This window comes from Rissa tridactyla, chromosome 2 (assembly GCF_028500815.1).
Source record: "Rissa tridactyla isolate bRisTri1 chromosome 2, bRisTri1.patW.cur.20221130, whole genome shotgun sequence".
Taxonomy (NCBI): Eukaryota; Metazoa; Chordata; class Aves; order Charadriiformes; family Laridae; genus Rissa; species Rissa tridactyla.
In genome coordinates, this window is record NC_071467.1 from 51625052 (window position 1) to 51650403 (window position 25352).

The following is a 25352-nucleotide window of genomic DNA, read 5'->3' on the forward strand; positions in this document are numbered from 1 at the left end:
TTGATAGCTTCTTTCAGTGAATGGTTTTGTTTGTAAAACCGTTCATCCTGATTTGGAACTCAGCTTCTAGCCCGAGACTTGGAGAGAAGCGTTAGTGCCACCACTGTGCTGTGAGCAGCGCAGGAAGGAAGCGCTTGGGCACGTGTGCCATTGCGGCTGGGGCAGGTGCTTTCACCAGGTTCCTCACAAAGAGGAGCAAATACAGGAATTTCTACCGGCCTCACTACGCCAGTGGGATTTCCTCAGAGCAAAATCATTTTTACTGATTTCCTCAGTCCCCAAAACCTAGGCTTTACATCTCCTCCTGACTTTGTCAAGTGGCAAGTTTTTGTGACAGAACACAAACAGAAATTGCAAAGGGGAATCATTAACCTTAGGAGGTTCAGACTCTCTTGCCTTCCTTTCCTATTCTTGCTGGTGTATGGGTGTGCAGCTATTCTTGTAACTAAGTGCAACCTTCGTTTATCTAGATTTCTGTCTGTGTATTTCCACGTGAATACCACCAGCCCTAAAATATAGGAAAGGTAGTTTCTGATAAGATCAGTTAAATAAGACATTTCTGGTTTCAGCCTTTTCTCAGCAAGACAAATGAAAAAATCACCTGGGTTACTGTCTCTAGGTTGAAATGTGTTTAGACAAAATAATACCTTTCTCCTAGTGTTGTGCTGTTTGGCATTGTATCAAGTGGAGGGACTTGCCTGATGCTAAATTTGTGGTATACTTTGTTTGCAGCCTTGTGATCGGTGGAGTTGGAGAAGCTTTGCTTGTTTACACTGAAAGGACAGGCACATAAAGAGGAACCAGATCTCACCAGCTGGAAAAGAGCTGACTTGCAGCCTACAGACCCTATCATGAATAAAATGCAGCAGCAGAAATGAAGAAGTGCAACCAAACACAAGGAAAGAGACCTATTGTTTTTCTATTGAGAAAGAAAAACTATGCTATTAATAGTGCTAGTAAGAGCGCAGCATAGTTGGCAGGGTGGTTCGGAGCCTTTGCCTCAAAGCACAAGACAAACTATTTCTGATTGATGTGGTAAAGGAAAAACTGCACTGTCTCACGCTGGTGGCTCTGTGTGAGAACCTCTCAGTAGCAGCTTCTTGCACAGGGAACTGAACTCAGGAAAAGCAGCATTCCCCACTGGATGCCCCCAGTTCTTTTGTTGGAAGCTGACAGCAGGTTGCGCCAAACAATGGGAGAGCCCAGATCCTGCCACGAATTCAGGATCAGGAAGGATGGATTTTTGTCTCCAACTGTTCAGTGAGCAGCAAGCTGCTGCACGCAGGTCTGTAGTCATGTCGACTGAACTGGCACGGTGACCGAGGCCATGGGCCTTCTGGAGATAATTCCCTTCTGGAACTGTGGTGGGTTGACAGCTTTGCAGAATGGGGAAATCAGCAATAAATCTCAGTATCTGTAGTGATTGCTCTTTGTGTGTTTTTTTCCTCTCCCATTCTCTGAGATTTCTGTTGAACTCTGCAAATTTTTGGCAGCTGGAGGGGGTAGAGGGACACATACTGTTCCCAGCAGTGGTTTGTCTCTTAAATTACTGCAAGAGGCAACAAAGATTATGAACCTTGAATGAATGTCGTAAAGAGTGTAAGGCAATTCATCTGAAGAGTTCTTAAAATAATTTCATTTCTCGTTGCTTAATGGCTGTTAGAAATTAGTCTTGATGTATTAGTGCCTGGGAAAGTAATCTTTGTGAAAGTAATATTAAATGATGAGTTGATAATATTGTGGGGAAGATCTACGTGGTAAAAGGAGCTTGGTAACAAACCTTCAATGCGGAGAGGGACTTGTCTCACATGACAGTAGATATCTAAAGTGTAGTCCCTTAATCTAAGTTGACAAAGTTTCCTTCATAGTCAACGGAAGGAGAGGGGTGCCCTCAGAGAGATGATTCTTCTTGAGTAGATTGCTGTGCTAATATGGCTGAAAGACCCTCTGGAAGTGTTCGTCTCTTTGTAGATGGAAACTAGGTGACTAGTCTAGACAAGACACATGGCTTTTAGAAGGCTACAGTTAGCGGAGGCATATCTGCTTCAATCTAACAAATTCTACTAGCTGGGTTTTAAAATATAGCTACATTTTAACTTCAAATAAAACACCATTGTTTAACAAGAAGGTAAATTTTACAAAGGACTGCAGTCAATTTCTATGGCTGGAGAGTTTTGGGTAAAGATCAGTTGACTTTCAGAAAAAAATGCTGTAGTTGAAAAAAAAGAGCATTCAGAGAAGTACTCTGGCCTGTATTGTACCTAAGCTTATCTCAATTAATCGCAGAGGGTCTGTTTGTACTGGCATGTTGTCCATGTATGTTGGGATGTGCTCTGGCTTGAGTTTGGAGTGAGCTGTTTTCTTGCCAGGTGGTAAAAACTCAGGCTTGGGAAGAAAGGGAGAGGGACAAGCATGAAAGAAACATGTGCTTGAACACGAGCCGTAGTCCTGCAACCAACATGAGCCACATGGCATGGGGCGTTGAGCCCATGCTCATGCCCAATGAGCCAAGGCACAAGCCGGCCATGGACTGTCGTGGCCCTCCCGTCTGTGAATTCAGACAATGCTGGGCGTGATGGCTGCAGCATGCTGGCTTTCCCCGGGCAACTGGCTCTGCCAGCTAGTCGTGGCAAGATGGCAGGATCCTTGCTGTGCCAGCTTTCTGCTGATTTTGAAGTGGCTGGTGACCCTGGGAGACCTCATGAAAGAGTCCCTGTGTGATAGCTGAGGTTTTGCAATCGTAGCTGGAACCTTTGCTGTGGGAAAAGCTCATCGTGTACCTCACTGCTTGCATAACTTTCAAGGGTAGGCTGCAGTCTGGTTCGGTTTTTTTTTTCCTTTCCTCTCTGTTGTCTGTGCTGTTCATAGCAATATACCAAAACCCACAGCACCCATTTGCTTTCTTGCCGGTGGTCTCAGGAGAAAGCCAGTGGCCAAATCAGCAGCCGGAGTTGCTGTAGCACTTCGGTTGCAGAGGGCATATTTGGGGCAGCTGTGGGAAGGTTGTTGGGCTGCAACAGGCATTACATTGTCTGGGGGAATTCAGTCTCGGCAGTTGCTGAATTAGTACTTCCCTGCATAGTAAGTCCACTACCTTTTTATATAACTTTGTGCCTGTATATATATTTTATCTAACTTCATGCAATGCTCAGCTGTTTGCTTCTGCTTTCATTTTTGTGCCTTAGCGCGATGTTCTTGCATTTCTAAGACTCTGCTAGATTTAAGTAAAATACTGCAGGTTTAAATTGATTGCCACATCAGCAAATCAAGGAAGCAGAGTTAACAGGGAAACTGGGCTCCTCTGTCGAACACGGCTGGGAAGAAAAGGCTCCCTCTGAACCGACTTGACCTGCTTCAGTTGAGGATGACTCCCGTGGACCAGCACAAGGCTCATCAGTGGTGCTGAAGACTCGAAGTTGGGTGGAAGTGGAGCTCCAGGGCCTTCAAAATCCATCTTTCGCATATTCGGTGTTGTCTCAAGGTGCTAAAGGCATGGGTTGGCTTCCTTCTTCTTCAGGCCGTGGCAGAGGTGACAGCAGAGCCAGGGTCCAGTGTGGCAGTGCCTGTGAGCAAAGGGCTGCTCAAGCACTGCCAGCAGCGAGCCGTCGGAGGGTCGGCCCTGCTGGAGGAGGGAAGAGGTTGTGGAGAGAGAGCCCTTTGGAGGCCTTCTGGCTGTTGGAACAAGCGGTGCCTTTGTGGAGGCGTGAGTGCCGGGGTGGGGATGTCCACCTGGAAATGGTGAGCTGCAGCCCTAAGATGACATCTCAGCTGGCAGTTCAGAGCAGGCGTGTGATACGGATCTACAGGTGAGCCATGGAAGGGCACGTATGGAAGACCCCGGCTCCTGTCCCACGCTGCTCTTGGGAAGGGGTGCATTCCCACCAGCGGCACCCAGGGGAGAAGAGACACAGAGAGGCGCCGTTTGGGCTCCCTGGTCCCGGCAGCAAACAGCCCCAGGCAGGGAGGCCCTCACAGCAGAGGGGAAAGGTGGGGAGGACAGGCACGTGCTGGGCGATTGCGGAGGCCGGTGACTGGAGGCGATGGGGCAGAGCAAACCTCGTGATTTCTTGGGGAAGCGGCGTCCTGATCTTTAATTCAGTCCTGCCTGGGAAGGAGGGATACTGCATGGTAAAAAACACCCTTCAGCGTTGTTATAATGGTCTTTGAAGCAGGAAGCCTCAGAAGGTCAAGCTTAAGATGGCTCTTGCAAGACTAGTGAACAGTTATGTTCAGTAATTTAGAGAGCAAATATGCAAAGGATTTATTTATTTATATTTATTCATGTCTAATTGACCTTTTTTCCAGTTGGTCAAAGATACAGAGTGACAAACACACGGCTCTGAGGAAGGAGGAGTTCCTTTGCAGTTTGAAGAGGGAAAGACACTAATTAACACGTGAATGTGAAGCAATGGTCTCTAGCTCAGCTGGTGGAAGAACCTCTGGTTTTATCAGTATCCATCATTTAAGGAACTCACTGTCTGAAGGTTCCCCAATTCTTGGGCCATCAGCATGTGGGACTAGAGAGAGAATTTGGAGTGTGCTGGTCTTTCTGAGGGACAGCAGGTCCCCAGACACTGTCCCATCACCCTGTTTTCACATCTACTGGTTTTGATCAAACCACTCTGAGAGTGGTTTTCCTGAATCCTGTAACACATTCTTGATCTTATTTTGCTTACACTTCTATTTTCCAAATGTCTGTCTTTTTTATTTCTTTCTTGCTGAAGTAATTGGTTTGAGGCAAGGCTTGTATTATCTGCTGCAGAGACGTGACTCACGCGTGTGGCTGGCCTGCATGATAAAGAGCTCTACTTAAAGCCAAGTGCCACGGAAAGACGGCTGAAATTGTATAAAACTGATGGATGTTGACTACAAGTGGGTTACTAAAATGCAGGCAGCCGTGATGCCGATTCAAAATAATCTGGATCTGGCGGCTGTGACTTAGCTTTCAGCAGAAAATGTTATTAAAGGAATTAAATGAGCCTGATGCTTACCACTGAAGTGATTCTGTTGTTGGTTATTGCCGTGTGGCTGTTGGTGGCTTTGTGTTGGAAGAGAACCTATGCCAATCCTTCAGTACCAGTTTAATACCGAAGCTGAAAATTCGGAGAGCAAATGATCTTAGCAAAAAGCGATAGGAAAAGCTTTTTTTTATTATTATTATTTTTTTAAAATTTACTGTGTCCAGTTCTGGGCTCCCCGGTTCAAGAAGGACAGGGAACTGCTGGAGAGGGTGCAGCAAAGGGCTACCAAGATGATTAGGGAACTGGAACATCTCTCTTATGAAGAAAGACTGAGGGATTTGGGTCTCTTCAGTCTGGAAAAAAGACGGCTGAGGGGGGATCTTATCAACACTTATAAATACTTAATGGGTGGGTGTCAGGAGGATGGGGCCAGGCTCTTTTCAGTGGTGCCCAGGGACAGGACAAGAGGTAACGGGCACAAACTTGAGCATGGGAAGTTCCATCTAAACATGAGGAGGAACTTCTTTACTTTGAGGGTGGCAGAGCACTGGAACAGGCTGCCCAGAGAGGTGGTGGAGAGTCTCCAACCCTGGAGACATTCAAAACCCGCCTGGATGCGTTCCTGTGCAACCTGCTCTGGGTGACCCTGCTCTGGCAGGGGGGTTGGACTAGATGATCTACAGAGGGCCCTTCCAACCCTATGGTTCTATGATTCTATGATTCTATGAAAAGCAATGGACCTATTAAAACGCGCGCTAAGGGATAGAATTCTGATTTACTATTACTCTTTTTAACACCTATGTCGGAGTTGGTGGATGAGAGTATACATATTCATGTTCTTGTTTCTCATCCTCAAACAAGATCCAAAGAATTCAAGAAAGGCGATGTCAACATAGGACGTGTTTTGAAAAAGATGCTTTTATTAAGTATTGTGGAAAAGTTAGTTGCTGGGAGCTGTGCTGAGTGCTGAGGAAAGGTTTCTTCCAGCTTTGTTTTACCTCTAAGCTAAAGGAGATGGTGGGTTGAAGAAAAACTCCGTAGTGAGTTTGTCTTGCCCAGAGCAGAAGCTGAAGGAACAGCTTTCAAACAGATCATCTGCTGCTGTGAACCAGGCAACAGGCTCAGTGTGAAACTTTAATCCAGTTCCAGACAATAGACACAGGGACAGGCTCATTTTGTTTGAAAAGAAGGCGTTGGGTGAGGAGAAGGAGATTGGGGGCAGGACTGAAAAAAATTGAGGCCAAATTACTTTTGTACCAAGAGGTAAAATGGGAAGAGATTTGCTTCTGAAAAAATGTGTTGCTTATTCATAGGGTTTGGGGTTTTTTTTATTATTAGGTTCTATTACAAATACATGTCTGTTTAGTCACAAAAAGGAATTAGAGGAGCCCATGAAGGTTGTGTAACCATTTCCATATTAATTGCCTGGTTTGAGAAGCTTAACCCTTTTTTAACTATGCTTTGACAGTGACATTGTGTGAGCCTTGATTTCTGCTAGGAAATTGACCATTTTTTGAAAGAATGTGGTTAAAAAAATTGTGCTCTCTCTTCTTCATCACCGAGGTGGGGAATGTACCTCCTCCTTACTCTCTGGGATGGGAAGCAATCAGTGTTCTTCTACTTATTAAAAAGTGTCTTGGCTTCCAGAATACATAGAGGTAGCCACTTGGTGTGTTAAGTTCTTGATTTGATGGTACATAAAATCTCTTTGAAAACCAGACTGCGAGCATGCTTAGTATACTTTGTCATTAAGATTTGAAAACATACGGCTCAGAACTTGTTCAGTTGCCAGCTTGTTGCCTGGATAGAGAAGCCTGTATATAGAAGAATATAGTAAAATGGGTGCGAGCCTCCCTGAACGCTCCTGCCTGGCAATGGGTGAAACCCTGTAAGTGCACTTGCAGACCAGACTGTAGGAGACGCTGCGTAACGTCAGGAGCTGAGAATGCTTGAGCTTTTCTTCCTGCCGTGGGCCATCAGCGGTCCCGTACCTTTCATGAGTCCCTACAAACGTCATCTCAAGAGGGAGGCAAACTTGCACTTCTACAGATGAGGCTGGTGAAGAGGTGGTGGCTCTACCCTAAGACTTGGTTCAAGTACCTGAGGGTCAGCGCACCTTGGGAAGCAGATGAAAGGCCCATTTTCCTGCAGGAGTTTGATCCATGTTTACACTTGGAACTTCTGATTTGTGCACCCCTTGCCGATGAGGAAAGCTGGTGCACCAACAAGTTTGTTTATGCTGGCGTTGCCGGTGCCCAGCTGCCTTCCTGTACCTTGTAAGAACAACGCCTGCCTGCGGCAAGCTGGCTGAATAGAACAGGCCTCCAGCACAACCCCTTGGAAACTGATAAGGGGAAGGGTTGATGCTGTTGGGAGGAAATGGATATTCGGATTGAGAAACCGCTAGTTTGGAGTTACGCTCCTTAAACCATTAGGCAACAAAGATGGGAAGGAAAGCTGGAGAGCTGTGAGCGCCATTTGCCATGCCTAAGCACAGGAGTATCACTAACGCCAGACAGAGTAACAAAAGGGTTAAAGTTTCTGCTAAGAGGACTAATGGTTCCGGCATGAAGTTGTTGAGCTGAAATGCTTTGGAGATTTGCGAATGCCCACTGTCAGAACTACGCTGCTGCAATTAGCAGTCACATCGCATGAGCAGAAAGCATTGGTTGACTGGGGTGGGAAACACCACAAGGCAAATATTTCTCAGACCTTCCTTTAAAAGCTGCGGAGGCTAAGCCAGTCTGGCTAATCGTCCCCTCTAGCCCTGGCTGGAGATGGAAACCAAAAAGGATTTTTGCTGTTTATCTGTCAGACACCTTCTGGAACACTGAGAGACGAGCTCTGGCTTCAAACAAGGCACGGAGAACTTCTCTCAAGGAGTCACCTCTCCCTCACTGGAAATCAGTCTGTTCTTTGCCTTCTCAGGGGGAGGGCTCCCTGTGCCTCCGTGCCAGTTACCTGCACAGGTTCACAAGTTCACAAGTGAAGTTCATTCACATTAGAGCAGTCAGAAGAAATTTTTAATTGAGACCCTCACCACGTTGCCCAGGGGTGCTCAGCAGCTCTCAGGGTGATCAGCCTTACAGCCAGTTTCTTCATGTAAGCTGAATGACAGGAGTGCAAACATCATTTCGGTGCCACTGGAGATGAAGCCAGAGGTAAAGTTGTGTGTGGCTCTGCAGGCACAGCCCTGGATCTCACTTGCCAGCAGTGGAATGACCCGGTCTGCTTGTGTAGCAAACTTCAGCAGTTAGTGGAGAACCCCCCAAAAGCTGTAGCGTAAGAGACACAATACATTTTAGCAGGCAGAAGAAAACAGCATCCAAGTTCTTCTCTTCGCCGTCCTGCTTCTGGCTGTCCCATGGCCAAAGACGGAGATCTGCAAATCACTCCAGCGATGGCGGCTCAGAAAATGGAGCTGAACTTTCTTTCAGTGGCGAAGTTAATTGTTTTCTCTCATTTAATGTCTCCAGTTATATTCGGAGAATTAGGATGTAGGATCGACACAGAAGCTAAAAATTTCAGCGAGGCAGCTTTTATTTCTTTATTATACTTGTCTGCTCATACTGTCTTCAGCATGGGTGCTCCTTGGGCTTATTATTGATGATGAATAAGAACAGACTGTGTGGAGATTAACACAGATGGTTGTAGCCTCAAGACTTCATGAGCTGTAACCAAAGGAAATAAATCTCTACTTTCAAGGCGAGCCTTACACAACAGAATTTCATGTGGCTCAGCTGTACTCAAAGCGGAATATTAAAATTGCTGAGCAAAGAATTGAATGGCTCCTGTTGTGAATAGCCGTGTTGTGCGGGTAAGTTGCTTACCGCAGCCTCTCAGATGGAAAAAAACCTCAACTATATTGTTTTCTTTTGGTTTAAAACAAACAAACAAACCCATAAAACAAACCCTTTGTCATTCAGAAATCTTTGGAGAAAAGCAGTGTAGTTCACCGGAGCAAATGCTGAATTGTGAAGGCAGCGCCACTGAAAATTTTGACAGAGGAACCCGTAACCTCCTGCTGAAGAAATTGTTGTAAAAGCTAGAAAATAACTTCCCCTTTCCCTTCCAAATCTGTCTCGTGTTTTTTACTCTTCTTGTTTCTGAAAATGTGACCCAAGGGCATCATTCTGGTTCAAACTCCTCTTTGAAACCACGGAAAGTCAGTTTTAAAGGAGTAAATGCAGTGGAAAACAGCCGAGATGATGGTATAAGCTCCGGCTGCCAGCATCTGGGGCTTCGGCAGCTCACGGGAAAAGTTTTCTAGGCTAGTTTTCTAGCAGAAACTTGGGTCTGTTACCGTGTTCTGCACTATGGGTTAATAAACCACACCTTCTTTTAACCTGATGCAAATTAAATCTGCTTATCAATAAATCGTGATACTCTATTCACTTTGTATGGGCTTCAGGCTAGATACAGCTCCCTTGAACAGATGGTTGTGCTGATGGGAATGTCTTAGGCTGTGACTCCCATGTTTTCTACAGGAAAGAAGGGGAGGGACTCTTTGTCAGGGAGTGTAGCAATAGGACAAGGGGTAACGATTTTAAACTGAAAGAGGGGAGATTTAGGTTAGATATCAGGAAGAAATTCTTTACTGTGAGGGTGGTGAGGCACTGGAACAGGTTGCCCAGGGAAGTTGTGGACGCCCCATCCCTGGAAGTGTTCAAGGCCAGGCTGGATGGGGCTTTGAGCAACTTGGTCTAGTGGGAGGTGTCCCTGCCCATGGCAGGGGGCTTGGAACTGGATGATCTTTCAGATCCCTTCCAACCCGAACCATTCTATGGTTCTATGACTTGAGCTAGGAGAAAAATAATGGAATATTATGTTGCACCAGCTCCTGGTTCACTCAATCATTTCATCCAAAGGTAAAGACTGGAAGGGTTTTGCAAGTGTTTATGTTTTTTAGGGAAAGGAGAGAAGTGACCATACTCTTAAAGAGCTGATGTCTTTCACGTTGGTCTCTCTGAGAGACTCCATGAGCTCACTTCCTGACAAATTCTTCCATGGGCTGGAGATTCAGCTATCTTGCCTTAATAGGAAGGTACAAAGTATTCTGAAATATTTTTGACCACTCCAAAAATATATTCCTGCTATAGAATTATATCATCATTTTCCATGTGATAGTTTAAAAACAAACAATAAAGCAAGCCCATGGCATGAAATTTCAGCTGGAGCATTCTTTAAGGTTTTGGCATTTTGGAAGGGTTTTTTTGATGTAGAATCCATTAAGTTTCCATGTCATCATACTGATTTCATCTCCTCCTACATTCTATAGTAGTTGTATATACATAACTATAGTTACAGTTATGCTAAAAATAAGTTTTTCTTTTACTTCATTGCTGCACTGTTAACTGCAAAAAAAAAAAGCATCTGAGAACAATATTGTTATTAAATCAATCAGTATGTTTAAGAGCAGCAATTCTGCTTGTTTTTACAGCTTTTTATTTATAATTTTTTCCCCATAGGAATGCCATTGCTAGAATCTAAGCTCAGTTGCACTTGGAAAAGGCCATTCACTGATTTACTGGCTTCTGCTCTGTAGACAGCAGCAACCCAGGTGTAGATGGGTCTCCATGTGCCCTGATGTGCTTCTCCAATGTCTGTTCAGGTCTTCAGTGAAGGCTTCTACCATGACTTCTTCCCTCTACTCAGCTGCTTATTTTAAGGAAACTACAGAATGATGTCCCTGAGACTCCCAGCACTTTCTCAAACCTAGTGATGAGTACAAAAGTGAGCAGGGGAGGCCCAAGTGTCATCAGATATGTCTCAGACCTCTAAGAAATTAAGGAGACAATAACTTGGATGGTTGGCAAATTTAATGTCACAGTAATAGATGTCCTCTCCTATACATTCAAAAGATCAATTTTGCCAAGTGTCTGAACTTCCTCCTGGTGAGGAATATTTCAATTTCTCAGCCCTGTGGCCTTGAAGACTTTCATGCTGCTCTCCTTTATGTTTCTAACTAACGAACTGCTTTGGGTCACAGACTGGCATTTCTTTAATATTTGTCCATAATAATTGTGCTGCCACCATCAATTAAATTCACCAGATATTTTTCTTCCTGATCTCCTGCAGCTTTAATCTGAAATTTTCCATTTTCCTGTCCATGGACACTATCACAGCCTGAACAGAGTCCAATTTTCCATTAATGGACACAGCAGGCTTTTAAAATAAATCGGACGGAGGGTGGAGTCTGCAGCTCCGGATGCGCCGTGTGAAAGAGTCAGCCAGACCCAACTCCCAGTCCCGCACCAGCTTCTTTCGGCTCATCTTTGCCTTTATTGAAATAATAAAAGGTGAACCAAAAGCAAAAAAAAACCCTTCAACAGCAAAACACCTGAACAGCAGCAGTTAAGCGAAAAGCACCTAACGAGGAATAAAAGAGGAAACAGGATCTCACAGTTCTTAATCCATCTATGTGATCCATAATGTAAACTGTGATACCTGAAATGTTCCTTAGAGAGCGCATCTGAATGGAATGCCTTGTGTCTTCCACTGACTGGGAGAGGTCTAACTCAGCCTGGTATTTCTCAGGTTAGAGGAAATGAAAGACCTTATCGCTCTCGACAACTACCTGAAAGGAGGCTGTAGAGAGGTGGGGGTCGGTCTCTTCTCCCAAGTAACAGGCAATAGGACAAGAGGAAATGGCCTCAAGTTGCACCAAGGGAGGTTCAGACTGGATATTAGGAAAAATTTTTACACTGAGAGGGTTATTAATCATTGGAACAGGCTGCCTGGGGAAGGGGTTGAGGCACCATCCCTGGAGGTATTTAAAAGATGGGTAGACACAGTGCCTAGAGATATGGTTTAGTGCTGGTTTTTGTCAGTGTTAGGTCGATGGTTGGACTAGGTGATCTGAAAGGTCCCTTCCAACCTAGGCAATTCTATGATTCTATGACTGGGTACCGGACAAAAAAAAGTATTTTTTTTTTTCTTCTGTGTAGGTCGTTGTCTTAATTCAACTCCAATCTGCACAGACACAAAATGAGATACAGGGCACCCTGGAGGGCAGATGGCAGCTTGTGGAGTCTTGGATTCAGAAAACATTAATGAACCTCTCGGGCTGTCACGGGAGATGAGCACTTTGCAGTTCTGGTGTTGGCTGCCTGTGTGTTGTAATCTTTGCCCCATGGAAATACCCGAGATACTGACTAGCGTCCAGTCTCTGCTGCTCACTGGAGGATGTTACAAGATAGCTGGGAGGATGTCGCTCTGGAAGAAGGCATTAAATATTGAGCTTTTGGGAGTGCTCAGAGTGCTTTTGAAAGATAGTTAAATGCCCTGGAATTGCTTATAAGCTTGAGCTGATCTAGTTTTGTCTAGAGAAAGTGCTTACAACTAGAAGAGACTGGGGTTGGAACAACCTAGTGATGTTTGGAAATGTGTTGGACTTTGTCCCTCTGAAATGTCTAAATCCATGCTTAGATGTTTCATTAAAATGCTTGTGCTCCATGAAGAGCTACAGTGCAGTTAGTTCATGGGTTGCATCATGGGAGGTCAGAGCACAGACCTAGTGCTCCTTGAACATCTCACTTTTGGCCTTGAAGGCCGAAAGAAGGTTGCTAATGATTGTGTTTCAGCCATGCTGTTCAGCATCCTTTTAGTCCTCCCACAGGTGGTGGCAGAAGAGAGATCACAGAATCACAGAATGGTAGGGGTTGGAAGGGAGCTCTGGAGATCATCTAGTCCAACCCCCCTGCCAGAGCAGGGTCACCCAGAGCAGGTTGCACAGGAATGCGTCCAGGCAGGTTTTGAATGTCTCCAGAGATCTTTTTCTTAAGAGTTGAAGATGAGCGTGTAGTCATTGCTTCAATTCTTTCTTTAGGTGGGTATGTCTTTAACATGCCCGAGGTCTCCCCTTTTCCTCTAGGGATGCTCACGTGGACAAATGTGGTGTTGGCTCCTTGCATCCCTTCTTGCCGGCGCTGTAGGTTTCCTTTCCAAGGAAAGCCGAGTGGGTGGTGGGTGGGTGCACAGCCAGCTCTTACCACAACATGCAACCAAGAGGTAGCCAATGTACCTGGCCCACTGTGTGCTCCTGCCCTGTGCTGAAGACAGAGCTAATAACTTTCCCAATTAAAAAGGACTGCACATAGCAGTTTAATCAACAGGAGCCGGTTGCCTCGCAGGCTGTGCTCCCACCCACAGAAGCGGGAGGACACGAGGAAGGTGTCTGGGGTTCAGGCCTCTGGTTAGGGGTGTTCATACGTGCATCATTCCGCAGGGACATCCAGCTGCCAGCAAGTGGGAGGGACATGGAAAATAGCATGATCTAGACCATTAATCCAGCTCAGATGGTAACAATTCAGGCATTTTTGCCCTGAGTGGGATGACAGCAGCTTAGAAATAAAAGCCTTTTATCCATCTTTTTAAACTTTTACAGCTACTCTGTTTCTACATTAGGTTTTTATCTTTTTTAACAAAAAAAAAGAAATACAGTTGGGCTGCTTCGGTTGCCATCAGAAAATACCACCGGAAATCACAGATTCCCATTGCTTTCGGCATATTTACAACTTCGTGAACGGTTCCCCCCTCCCTCGTGCAGCGTGTCGGGCCGTTCAGCTCTGCAATTCTTCTGAGTCTATTCCCGGTGCGTTACCTCCCCTCCCCATCCAGAGCGGCTGCTTAGTCAAGGCAATATCAAAACGTGGAAGGGTGGAGGAGGCCATCACGAGTGTGTGGCTTTACCAGGCGGGGACAGCCACCTGAGCTCCTTGCGAGGGGAGAGCAGACCGGCACGTAATGCGCCTCTTGTGCTTACCATTTGCTAAACTTGCTTTTCTTTTTTTTACTTTTTCTATAAATATGTTGAGGTTTGCCATCTTACCTGCTTTTCTATCTTAATTTCTGTGTGTGTGATGGCTGGCTGAGTGTGAGAGAAGGAGAAAGAGCTGAGACCTGTGCACTCCCAGGGGTTCCTGATGGGCGAACGGATGGGGCAGAAATTCAGGGACCAGTATGGGGACCCTTTTGTCTTCTTGTGTGAGTGACTGAAAGTGGCTGCTGCCACTGCCATTCTCGTGCTGCGACACGATGCCTGTGTCCTTTGTAAAAACACAGCACAGCGCAGCCATGCGGGCAACGTAAATTATTGGTGTGGCAAAGAGGAGAAGCAGGTGGCTTGAGGTGGTCCAGATGTCTCCAAACCTTTCCTTGCTGTAAGGCTCCAGCCTCTACAGGTGCTGAAGAAAAGATTGTCTAAAGCTTAGTCTCAAAACTGAAAGAAAAAATCCCAATATTCTCTCTTCTAAATCAATGAACAGAATCCATTCCTGGTAAACCAGTCTCTGTTAGTGAACGCAGGGGATTTAATACTGGTTTGTAAAAAAACCCTTCTGCCTCTTCATCCTTTTGGTCTCCCAGTCAACGCTTGAAGTAAAAACCCTCCAGCTGTTGGTGGAGGGAAGCAACGGAGAAGAGGGAAACTTGCCCCTTGTGTCTGTATGTGCTGGGAAGGAAAAGAGAGCCAAATATAAAGGCTAGCTCTGGGTGCTGATGAATTAAAAATAAAACCACCAATAAAAAAAAAATAGGGAAGTTTAGGCCTCGTGTCAGTGGTTCTGAAAACCTGGCTTACACAGCTCCTTCCTCGATGGACATACCCACTGACGTTAGCCAAGGCAACGCTTCACTGCGCTTGGAAGCTCTTGGAAAAGGATTATTTTCATGCCTCTCCTTTCTCCTTTTAGTGTCTTGTCTAACTAAATGCTGCTAAAAATATCCACTGCTGCTGAGGATCCCCCGTCCCAGAGTTCCCACAGGGAAAAGATTTCAGTTTCAAGTTAGATGCAATGCTGACACGAGTTCAAAATGTTATAAATTAGTCACCAGTGAAATCTGATGGCAAACTGAGAAACTTCTGCTGGTTTGAGGAATTAAGTCCTGGAGAATCTGTCTAAGCGGCGTAGCCGAGGCAAGAATCCTAGCTGGTTTGAGATGATGCTCAGCAACATTATGGAAAGGGGTGACAGGCTAGAAGAATGCCTAGAAAGGGCAAATGAACCTATGATGGTAGCCAGTATTTAGCTCTCGCTAAGGGAAGGAAGCGTTTGCTGTTCAAGTCAGCAGCAACTTCAGCAACTTCTTGGTCCCTCCCGCCTTGCTTCGAAGGCATACAGGCCCTTTTCCAGGATCACAGTTCCTGCTCTTTCCCAGCAGCACACGATAACCATTGCTTCTCCTCTCACTGTCGGTCCTGGAATTTGCTGTTGGGGTTCTGGGCAAGGGTTGTTTTTTTTTTTCTTTTTTGTTTATAGAGACTTGAAATCCCTCCTCCGAGCTCATCCCGACCAGGCTGTGGCAGGGAGTCTCTGGCTGTTTGGGCTCACGCTGAAGTTGGTGGGAAGGAACAAGGTTCAGGATTTCAGAAAGGCCTTTTTGCTTGTCTGCAACTTCCTTTGAAGGGATGCACCTGAAGTTTTCCTTTTCCTCTTCCCCCCCTCCCCCCCCACTCTTCACTACAAAGTTTAAAATGGAAGACGAACAAATTAAGCTGCAATCTGCCTCCCACACTCCTTCCCTCCCTTCCCAAAGGTTCAACCTGGGACAGATTTCAGTCTCAGCTTGAGATGTTGGCATTGTTGCTGCGATGGCTCAGTCTCTCACCTCCCTAAACTACTTTTACCTTTTTTTTTTTTTTAAATGTTTAATGTGGGGCCTGGTGCCAAAATCCTTTAGCATCGTGGGAAGGTGTTACCATCTCCTCACAAACTACTCCTCACTGCTCCCAGGGAAGGCTTAATGCTGTGGGCTCCGTATTTTAGGAGGCTGGAGCAATTAGCTGAAGTTGTATCACTTAAAGATATCGCAGACTATCCCAAAGAAGCCAGTGAGTAGTTCTAGAAAATGATTAGCAAAGCCTATTTCTGTGCATGTGTATGTTCTGGGGTCTGTGTAAATCCAGCTGTTTGCGTAAGCCGCAAATATGATCTACAGCCGCAGGTCTCTGGAGAACCCAGACGGTGGTGGATGGAGGTAGGGAGCCAAACCTTTCGCGTAACTTTAGTAATGTGGAATGAAAATGCACAATAAATGGCTGTTGTTTGGTGAGACCACCTAGATAGGTGTTGGATTTAGGGGTGGGGGGTCATAGGTGGAAAAAAACAGCTTGAATGTCACTAGGTGGTGGATAATTGGGTGCGTGCGTGCATCCATGTCCCAAAGTGAACTTTCAGCCTCCCACGTGGAAGCGGCTGCTTGTGATCTACAGCTGGTCTGGGGGCCAGTTGTAAGTTTTACTCCAACCTGGATTAAACCAAAGTGGCGTACCCCAAATTCTCCAGAGCAATGCTGAGGTGCCCGCTAGTGCCTCATCCTTCACACCGACGGCTTGGACTGGGAGAACCAGGGCCTGGCAGCTCCAGGAGGAGATGGTGAAGGGCTTTAAAAAACACCAAACAAACACAAAATAATGGTCTGGGAAAAAGAAGATAAAGATCTGGGCTGGAGGAAAGATCCTGGAAGCAAGGGCTCTGCAAGGAGATGAATGCTGGGAGATGGTGAGGGCTCTCGGGCAATCCCACCACTGGCTTCTTAATAAGCAGCTTTATGTCCCAGAGGACGACAAAACCAAAACCGTTTGACACAAACAGATGAGAGAACGGAATATTTTTACATACTGTCACTGGTGGAAAAGAGTCTGGGTTTTTCAAAATTTTTTTTAACTTTTATTTATTTTTTTAGAAAAGGAATAAACTCTGCATGGTAGAGTGTACGGTATATCATTTCAAAACAGAACAAGTGATATGGAATGGATTATTTTCCCAAACTATTCAAAGTTGAAGCTAAAATCATTTGTAAATCAACACTCATTACCATGTAAGACAAAGGCAAACAATCAACATGGTTTTTTTGTTTGGTACAGATTTTCCTCTACCACTTCAGCCTGAATTTTCCCAGGGCTGGGGAGAAAAAGGGGGGCAAATCCTGCCCGTTGTCCTAACCATAATTGTACTGACCAAGCTTTGTGCTCTGAGATCTAGCATCATATGGCTTTATATACGTTCCTAAGTGAACAGTGCAACATCATCACCATCTTAAGTGTTTATTCCACATTCAAACTGTAACTGAACATCAGCCCGGAACCCTTTCCCGTCCCCAAAACAATGATGAGAACAACAACGAAAAGCAGAAAGTCTCCAGCGATCAGATTTCATCCCAGAAATCTGTGTAAACTGTAGATCAGGGTTGGGTAGCAGCACAGAAGACAAAAGATGTGACAGCGTGATTCAATAGCGTCTGTAAAGACTACTGTAAGACTGTCATTCTTTAGTCTGCATCTTGCAATCACAATTTGCTTTTTCCCTGCAATACTATAAAGCAACTTTAAAAAAAACTAAAAAAAACCCCCAAAAAATCAGACTCGAAAGCAAAAGGTAGAAGCCTTTACGGAAAGGTAAAGCTTCTGCTTAGCCTTGAGTGGTCGCTATTAGAAACAGATCTCTGCAATCAGAAGCAAATCTTGAACGTATATACAAGATTTCGGTGGGAAGGGATGCAGCCGAGGATGGAAGCCCACCTGGCAGACCTGCAGACCGTTTTGGCTTGTAGGTCAACACCACGCTGCCGTTTGGGGTTAAATAAACCGGGAGGGCAGCCTTAGGCTTAGGTGCGCTCCAGGCTCTTGGCTCCTCTGTTCCTTGGCTTCGTGGGGGCTGGGAGGAGGAGGAGGAGGAGGGAGCAGAAGCGCCGGCGAGGGCCCCCCCTCCCCTCGCCCCGCAGCCGGACGGGTGACATGTGGGTTGCAGAGACACGGAGTGTTGCACCGGGGAGGTAAGTGCACGCTTTTCTCTTTACCCCCTCCTCCCCAATCCCGTTGGAATGTATCTAATCAGTAATTAGATAAGTATTAATAATAACAACTGTAAGCTAGCACAGTCGCCCTCCCTCTTAAAATGGAGGGAGCGCAACAGCATCAAACAAGTTCCCCTTTGTCCTGACACGTGTAACCTTTCCAGATCCTACAGAGCAATCATACGCAGGCGTTTTTCATACTAGAATTTAAAGGAGTCGAAGCTGGTAAAGAAACTGGATGTTTCCTGGCCTAACTGAAGGAAATAATAAAACTGATTAAAGTAAGAGCGAAAGAAAATAAGCGTTAGTGTGTTTACATCCTCTGGTATGTCCCACTTCTCTACGTTCTGCTCGCAAGCCCTTTCCATGCTCTGAGCAAGCACTCCCAAACTTAAGAAAGGTAAGGCTTCAGCTAAAATCTCATGCTTGAGATTTTAATTATTTTTTTTTTAAGTAAATACCGTAACTGTGAGTATTTGAGTTTGCTGGATCCGTGTGGGGCCTGTCGAGGGCAAGGCTTGTTAAGTGAGCCAGCACAGGAGAAGATTGGACAGGGGTGTAATCTCAACAACTGGACGACGTCCGTAAGCATGGCGCTAGCGTAGTGTGCATGGAGCATCAGGGAGCTTGGGTCGAAACCCTCTGGCTTTCTGGGTGTCCAGTCAGAACCAGGGAAGCTGCGAGAAGTTTTACTGTAAAACTCCAGTACTGAAATGTCTGAAGGAACTGGACCTTTAACTTCAGTGGGCACTGATTTTAGGTTTTGCACAGTCAATTCTAGTTAAAGACCAAAAAACTTTAACGATAGCTGATGCCCCTGCCGTTGGAGCCTTAAGACACCTGTTACACTGCTGAGCCCTACTCTTTTTTTGTTTTTGTTTTTTTTTTTAATAAAACACTGTTTTAAGATACAGCACAATCAATGTGCTTATTACGCACTCTAACATAGAGCACAGAAATACAACACTACAGAGTGCAAGTCTAACCATCTCCACAGTGGGAAAAGTGCGAAGGTTAAAAATATGCATGTGGCTTAACACAAGATATTTTTAAAAAACATGACATGGAAATCTCATACGAATGCTTTCATCTTTATCACAAACATGACTGAAAACTCAAGGTCAGTTGCTGATCCTTCTCTCGTAGTAGTAGTAGTAGTAGTAGTAGTGTAATCCTTTCAAAAGTACAATGTTGGAAAGATCAGAGAATAAAAAAAAAAACAAACCAAGTGTCCAAAAATGATCCCGTTTACCACTTTTCCAGTAGTTATGTTTGTCAAGAAGTAAACACGTAAGGTCACCTTGATCTTCGCCATCGGTAACTGATACGCTCGGAAACAGCTAAGCCAACCACCTGCACTGAGATCAGTTCGGTGTCGCACACGCACACACACACGGCTACACACACAAACACCCCACAGGAAAAAAGTGCACTTTCAATTGCTGATACAAAAATAGATTGGCACATTCTTTTTTTTTGTTTTGTTTTTGACACAGTGAAGATATCCTCTTTAAAAGCTTTTTCACGGTAAGAAGTCCTCTCGGAAGTTGCAGCAGGTCTGTAGAAAAAGCGCTATGAGAATGCACTCGCGTGGGCTTCCAGGGTTTGTGTGATGGAGGGAGGGGTGGTCACGAGGCTGCCCTTCAAATTTTTGCCTACTTTTATAGCTGTAGTCCCCACAGGTAGGGTCAGTCGCCACCCAGTTTCAGCACGTTAACCATTTACCAACAGCTCGGTCCTCACCTGCTTTGAGAAAGTAACGATAGGTAAATTTGTCAAAGCTGAGAGTCTTTACGTCGATGCGGTGTTTCCTATACGTTGCCGGAAAAACTGTTTTGGGGAGAGAGAGAGAGAGTGAAGTGTTAGGAGTCTGATTTTGCATTTCCAGTAGTAACTGCGGCTCACGAGAGCGAAGTGGGAACAGTCGGGAGCCCCTTCCCCGCAGGGCAGCCAGTGCTAGGAGTTCTGCACCAAGCGTCTGTAGTGCGGCATCACTTCGTGCTCGGGAAGGTGGAGAGCAAACTCCAAGGCCACCAGCACTGGGAACTCGAAGGCGATCAGCTCACGCCTGTTCAGCCGGAACTTCTCTTCCAGTTTCTGCAACGACAGCCGAGGGGGCGGGTAAATAAATAAATAAATAAATAAATAAATAAATAAATAAAGTCTTTGTGAATGAGGGTTTGATTTTCTAGTGCTTTCTTACAGATGACATTATTCAAAACACGCGTGCTGCTGTCCTTAAACCTCTGCCCTGCTGGACTGGCTTGGGTCTCTCTAGGTTTAGAGAAGAAGAGCAGCATGAACTGGATGTACCCATTCCTTGCTGTGAAGGTGAACTCAGCCAGCTCAGCCAGCCAGGCTATTTCTGACATGTTTGTCATGTCGCTCATTCCAGCTCCAGCAGATACATCTTCTAACGATCACAGAGATTACCACTGCAGGAAGAGGAAAATCCTGGCTTCAAGCAAACACCAAAGTCGCTGGTGTAATGGGACACATGCGGCTCGTAACTCCGCACAAACTTCCTGCGCTGCTTGAAATCGCTAATTTTCCTCTCAGCATTAGACTGTGTTACAACACCCTATTGGGGAAATTATTTCTGCTACAATTAGATACGTTTGATCTTAATACCTCAGAGGCAGAAGGTGTAATCTCCAACAACCATAAGAATAGTGAGTAATAGAAACTCCTGTCCTCAAGGGGGATGAGATGGGTTTCATAGTTTGCTTTCTGCTGTAATGTACTAACCCTCCCATCTGCTCTGCTGTTGTCACTGGATTTGGACGCTACAAGTAGGCAACCAGCTGTTCAGGGATATTCTCCCCCCATCCTCTTATGATCTCCCCGTCCACTCCTCGGCTAACTGGGTCTACTAAAAAATTCAGTAGGTCTTAAGGATGGACCGATGTTTCAGAATAGCATGGGAGGCCAGATTTTCCAACTCCCACCAGGCTGATTTTTTTCCTGGTTATTTGGAGGGCCTTCTAACAAACTGACTGTCCACCCAGCTCTGTGGCTGTGGCAGAAGGGCATGATTCCGCAGTTCTGCCCCCCAACCAAATTTCCATGTCTCTTGAACTAAGTGAGCTGGTTGTAACCAAAGTACCCAGTTACCTGCCCTAACTTTCTGCAGCTGTTAAACCAGATTGGTATCTTGGTGCTTGCAAATGGACTACGGAATAACACCCCTTTCTGTTAACTCTTTCATAAGGAGTAGGTGGAAACCCAAACACTCTACTCTACAAAAAAAAACCAAAACAGCTGGGCTGAGGTGTTCTAATGGGAACACTTCTTCAGGTTTTCTTGACCAAAAGCTGAACTTGATGAAAGAAGTACAAACTCTGTAGTCTACTAGACTCCCTCTGAAATTAGTATCTGCAATTAGCTCTCAAAGGAGAGTCTTTAGTGACTCTTGAAAACATAATTAAAAGCAAAATGAATTTCCTGAGGTTTAATTTTTGACTTGTATTGAGAGAATGGTGGTCAGATACCTCTCAAACCTCACAGTATCTGACACCAGGGTCTTCAATCACATCAAGCGAGCTTGACATTGAGTACTACTACTTCCACATAAATGTATAACAAAAAAAAAAAGGCATTTAGCTGGCTGTACAGCTGGAAACCTAGACGAGAGGGTGACTACTGACAAGCAGGCTTGCATAGACCACGTGCTGGCACTTCATGTAGAAGGAACACTGGAAACCTATGGATACGTACATCTATAAGATGCTTGACTTCATGTTTTCTGAGGTCACTGCCAATTTTGGCTGCTAAAAGAACACAGGCTCCAGCACAAAGCTTTCTATTCTGCTTGTTCAGCTTCCCCTTGAGAGCGAGCTTCTCAAAGTAGACAAAGGCCATGGCCACTGTAGGCTCTTCAAAACCACATTCTTCTTGAGCAAGCTTGCGCATTTCTCTCTTCAAGCTGAGTAAAGAGACCAGACAAGTATGCTGTGAACTGCGTTTTCAAGCATTTCTCATTTCACCCTAAGAGCCATCCTTTCAGAGATTCCCGCTTAGTCAAATGGAGGGCAAAAAGAAAATGTAATTTACGTTAATTACATTATGTTAATTGCTCTGTTTTGGGGACATTTCATGGCACATTTTGACCTCACCCTTCCCCCTCACTGCCCCCAACAGATAGTTGCATCAAACTATAAAAGCAACTGAAAAGCGTTGACATTTTTAGTAACAATATTTCATCAGAGGTCTTAAGGTGCATACACTTTATTTAGTAACACCAGCTTGATTGCTTGTGCTCTATGTGCAGCTCTGCTGCCGGTTATGGTTGGCCAAATCCAAACTGACAGTCTTTCCACATACTGCAGTATTGTCTGGTTACGGAGCAACGCGACTCGGTATCCTTCCGGCCAGTTCAGTCAAATGAAATGATCAGTACTTCAGTGAAGCAATATGTCTAGCCTGCCACACTGTAAGGAGTGGTGAAATACTACAACTTTGCTGTGAAGCTGCCCACTTGTTTCCCTTCTGGCCACTCTCTCTGGACAAGGCACAGAAGTCAGCATTTTTCTTTTCTCAGTCTCTTTTTAAGCTAAGTGCCATGAGCTTAGAGACTCTGTTGTGTTATTTTTCTGGCTATTTTCGCATAGCGCATGCCCAGCTCGCATCCTCATCCCATTAGATGCCACATTTGACACCTGAGTGGTGTGTGTTTGTACATTCCCCTATCTTGTTTACTCAGCCCACTAATCAAAGCAATGGTCTGACTTATTCTGCACCTCTGCCGGTCACTGCTCCTGGAAGATCAATCAGTGCTGTCCTTCCCCTCGCGTGCAGCAGCAGTTGTGCTGACACAGGAGACAGCTGCATCACGTTGCAGCCTTACCACACTTCGCAACGTACCTTCTTATTTTACTGAGCGTTAACTTGATGTGAGGGAACTTCTCCTTAAAGGTCTCGTTCATGTCCTTCTTGAGATCTGATGGCTTCACGTAGTCTATGACTGTGGTCTGTAACACACGGTCAAGCGAGAATTGCTCTTTTAGTTTGTAACAAACAAGATCACTCAATTTCCAAAAGCAAGGAATACCAAACAAATGCCAGTCAATCCCAACGCTTTCAGGAGAGGGGAAAATTCAGTCTGAATTAAGGCAACAATTTGTCTGTGACTGCTCTGTCAGAGCAAGTCACCTGAAATCCGAGACGACTGTTCAGCACATGCCCTGAACAACGCAGACCTTATTAGGATCCTCCAAGTATCGCTAAAAGTAAGTTTAAGCTAAATGTGGGCGGATAAAACCTAGCTGAGAAATCTTGTTAAACAAAAAAAAAGAATCATCACAGGAACTGATTTGATGCCCAGATTTCGTGTGCGTATCTCCATGCGGTTCTGAGACACATTGTGAGTTTCTCTCAAATCGATTCCTCAAAGGAACTGCTGGTACAAATTCTTGACTGCCATAGCATACGTTTCTGAAAATACAGGTAATTAACCTGCATGGCTGGTCATTCAGTAGAGTGCAAGATAGTAATGCTGTCAGAAGTTAGGCAGTAAGTGGACAAAAATATCGAGTTAGGACAACGTTCAAAGTGTACAGTCTACCTCCTTTACACTGAGCTTGCTATTCCCTTTTGCCACAACCTAAAGGATTTCCTCAAGTAGCAGAGGGTCCTCCCGGCCACTCCTGCAATGCCAGCACTCGCACCGAGGGGCGTGCAGCACTTCTCTGGTTCCTTCAGTCTCCATGCAGGAAGCATTTTACCCAAATCCTTTGTCACCACTCACCTGGCCAAAAATCTATCAGCAGAACAACAAACCAACCTTCATTTTGGGGATGCGCCAATTCCTTTCCTGACTTTGGCTGTTCGGCCTCTCGGGCAGAAGCAGAAAAGAGCCCCAGCCTGGGCAAGCCAAGGGACAACCTGGTCCCCAGGCAAGCAGCTCCCGGCCAGCTTCAAGCACGGGCGGTGGGAGAGCAGCAGTCTGCAGCGCAGTGCATTCTCCTTCCAGCAAAAGCATTTTTCCCTCCTAATTTCTGTTTCTGATTAACCTATGCTATGGCAAAGGGCTGTTAATGCTAAACAACAAGATGTTGAAAGAGACAGGCAAAACACCTGCCGCATGTTATGCCTTTATGGAAAATGGAGCCTGGCTGTATTATATCCTCAGGGGAATGCAAATCAGCCCAAAAAGACCGACTGCATATGCTTGCAATTTTTTTTGAATAATTAAAACAGTATATGGAAGGGCTTGGGGAGGAGAGAGTGTAATGGCTCTAGAGAGCAATCGGACAACTCTTGTTACCCGATCATGTTCTAGTCTGGAGCCAAAATGAGCATGAAGGGAAGTAACGCACACCTAACTTTTCCTGCACTTTATTTAGGAGATATGGTACTGAAATAATGGATAATTATAGGAATTTAAAAGAAAACAGAGCATATGTTTCCCTGAATAGCACACAGCAGTATTTGAGGTAAACTACTGTAATAGGAATATAACAACAACTTGCCACAGGGTGTTGTTACAGTCATACACTCATTTTAAAATGTGGGCCATTCTGCTATCTGATTCGCAGTGTGAGAAGCTTTATCTGTCCCGATAAACTGTTCCCCTCTATGTCCTGGCAGGTAACTCTGCTGGGAACGTCACGCAGAACAGTTGCCTGCCCATTTTCCTAAATGCTTGTGAGCCCCCTCCAACACAGTTACGTGTTAGGCACCAGTCCAAACTTTACTCAGTAAAGGGGATAATTTATTAAGGAAACTCAGTCCTAGCATAGAAAGCCACATCAGCCCTCTTCAGCCACCCCTGCTGCCCTGCATGCGTATGGATGAGCTCGAGACACTGCACTGCCATCAAGGTTAAAAATTCATACTCTGTCTTGACACTGAAGCAGGCAATGCACTATCACCCCTGAATAAAAGGAAGAGAGGAAAAGACAGGGAGAAGAAACCTTGGGAAGGTTTCTTGGAGGGAAAAGGCTTCAACTGAATGTGTGGGTCTGCCTGGTTTTAATTGTGCTGAGGTTGGAAGGATGTACGCACGCACCCGTGCGGCCGTGGCTCTTCACCACAGACAGCTTCTCCTGTGCTGCTTCTCACCTGGCAGGGCTCAGCCCTCCGAAGCAGAGGAATGAAGATCTTACCAATCACTCCTCTCCTTTCTTTCCCTGGGATGTCGCTGCCTGCCTGCTCCTTGGTTTTTTTGCCAGAGGATTATCAGCAAGCTGGGTGCTTCTAACATACAGATACACGGGGAGTTCTATGTGTAATTAAGAGGGTTCCTCTTATTACTGTTATAAGAGGACTATTGAAACAAGCCACATGACATAATTCAGACCAGCGCCATCTGCTACTCAAAGTACAGAAGCACCAGTCCATGCTGCTCTTACTTACAGAGTCAAGAGACACTGAGCACATAAAGGTTACCCGCTATTAAATCCAAAGATTATTTTAGTCACTAACAGCATTTTTTTGGTTGTCTTAGGCAATCCTAGAAAGAGTGAGCTCAGTTCTACTGTGTGAACCTACACGACACCTTATTTCATGCTTCGCTGCGAACCTAACTGCCTGTTGTTTGCTATCCATCACCACGGAGCTGCTTAGTTTTATCTTAATTATCTCCCTCAAAGTGAT

The 25352-nt window shown here is 45.3% G+C and overlaps 2 protein-coding genes across 4 annotated transcripts in view; one reads left to right on the forward strand and one right to left on the reverse strand.

Moving 5' to 3' along the window:
- The window catches only part of TMEM241 (transmembrane protein 241), a 57998-nt gene extending 56565 nt beyond the window's left edge, over window positions 1–1433 (forward strand). Inside the window, exon 15 of one of the 2 annotated variants that reach the window (XM_054190763.1) lies at window positions 733–1433. In XM_054190763.1, the coding sequence (XP_054046738.1) occupies window positions 733–793 (61 nt within the window). In that variant the 3' untranslated portion in view covers window positions 794–1433. The remainder of the gene's footprint in view (window positions 1–732) is intronic. The other variant, XM_054190762.1, reaches the window with a different exon arrangement.
- Window positions 1434–15770: 14337 nt separating this feature from the next.
- The window catches only part of CABLES1 (Cdk5 and Abl enzyme substrate 1), a 76784-nt gene continuing 67202 nt past the window's right edge, over window positions 15771–25352 (reverse strand). The window contains exons 7-9 of one of the 2 annotated variants that reach the window (XM_054190756.1): window positions 22620–22726; window positions 21474–21681; window positions 15771–19853 (exon numbers count right to left, since the gene is read on the reverse strand). In XM_054190756.1, the coding sequence (XP_054046731.1) occupies window positions 19713–19853; window positions 21474–21681; window positions 22620–22726 (456 nt within the window). In that variant the 3' untranslated portion in view covers window positions 15771–19712. The remainder of the gene's footprint in view (window positions 19854–21473; window positions 21682–22619; window positions 22727–25352) is intronic. The other variant, XM_054190755.1, reaches the window with a different exon arrangement.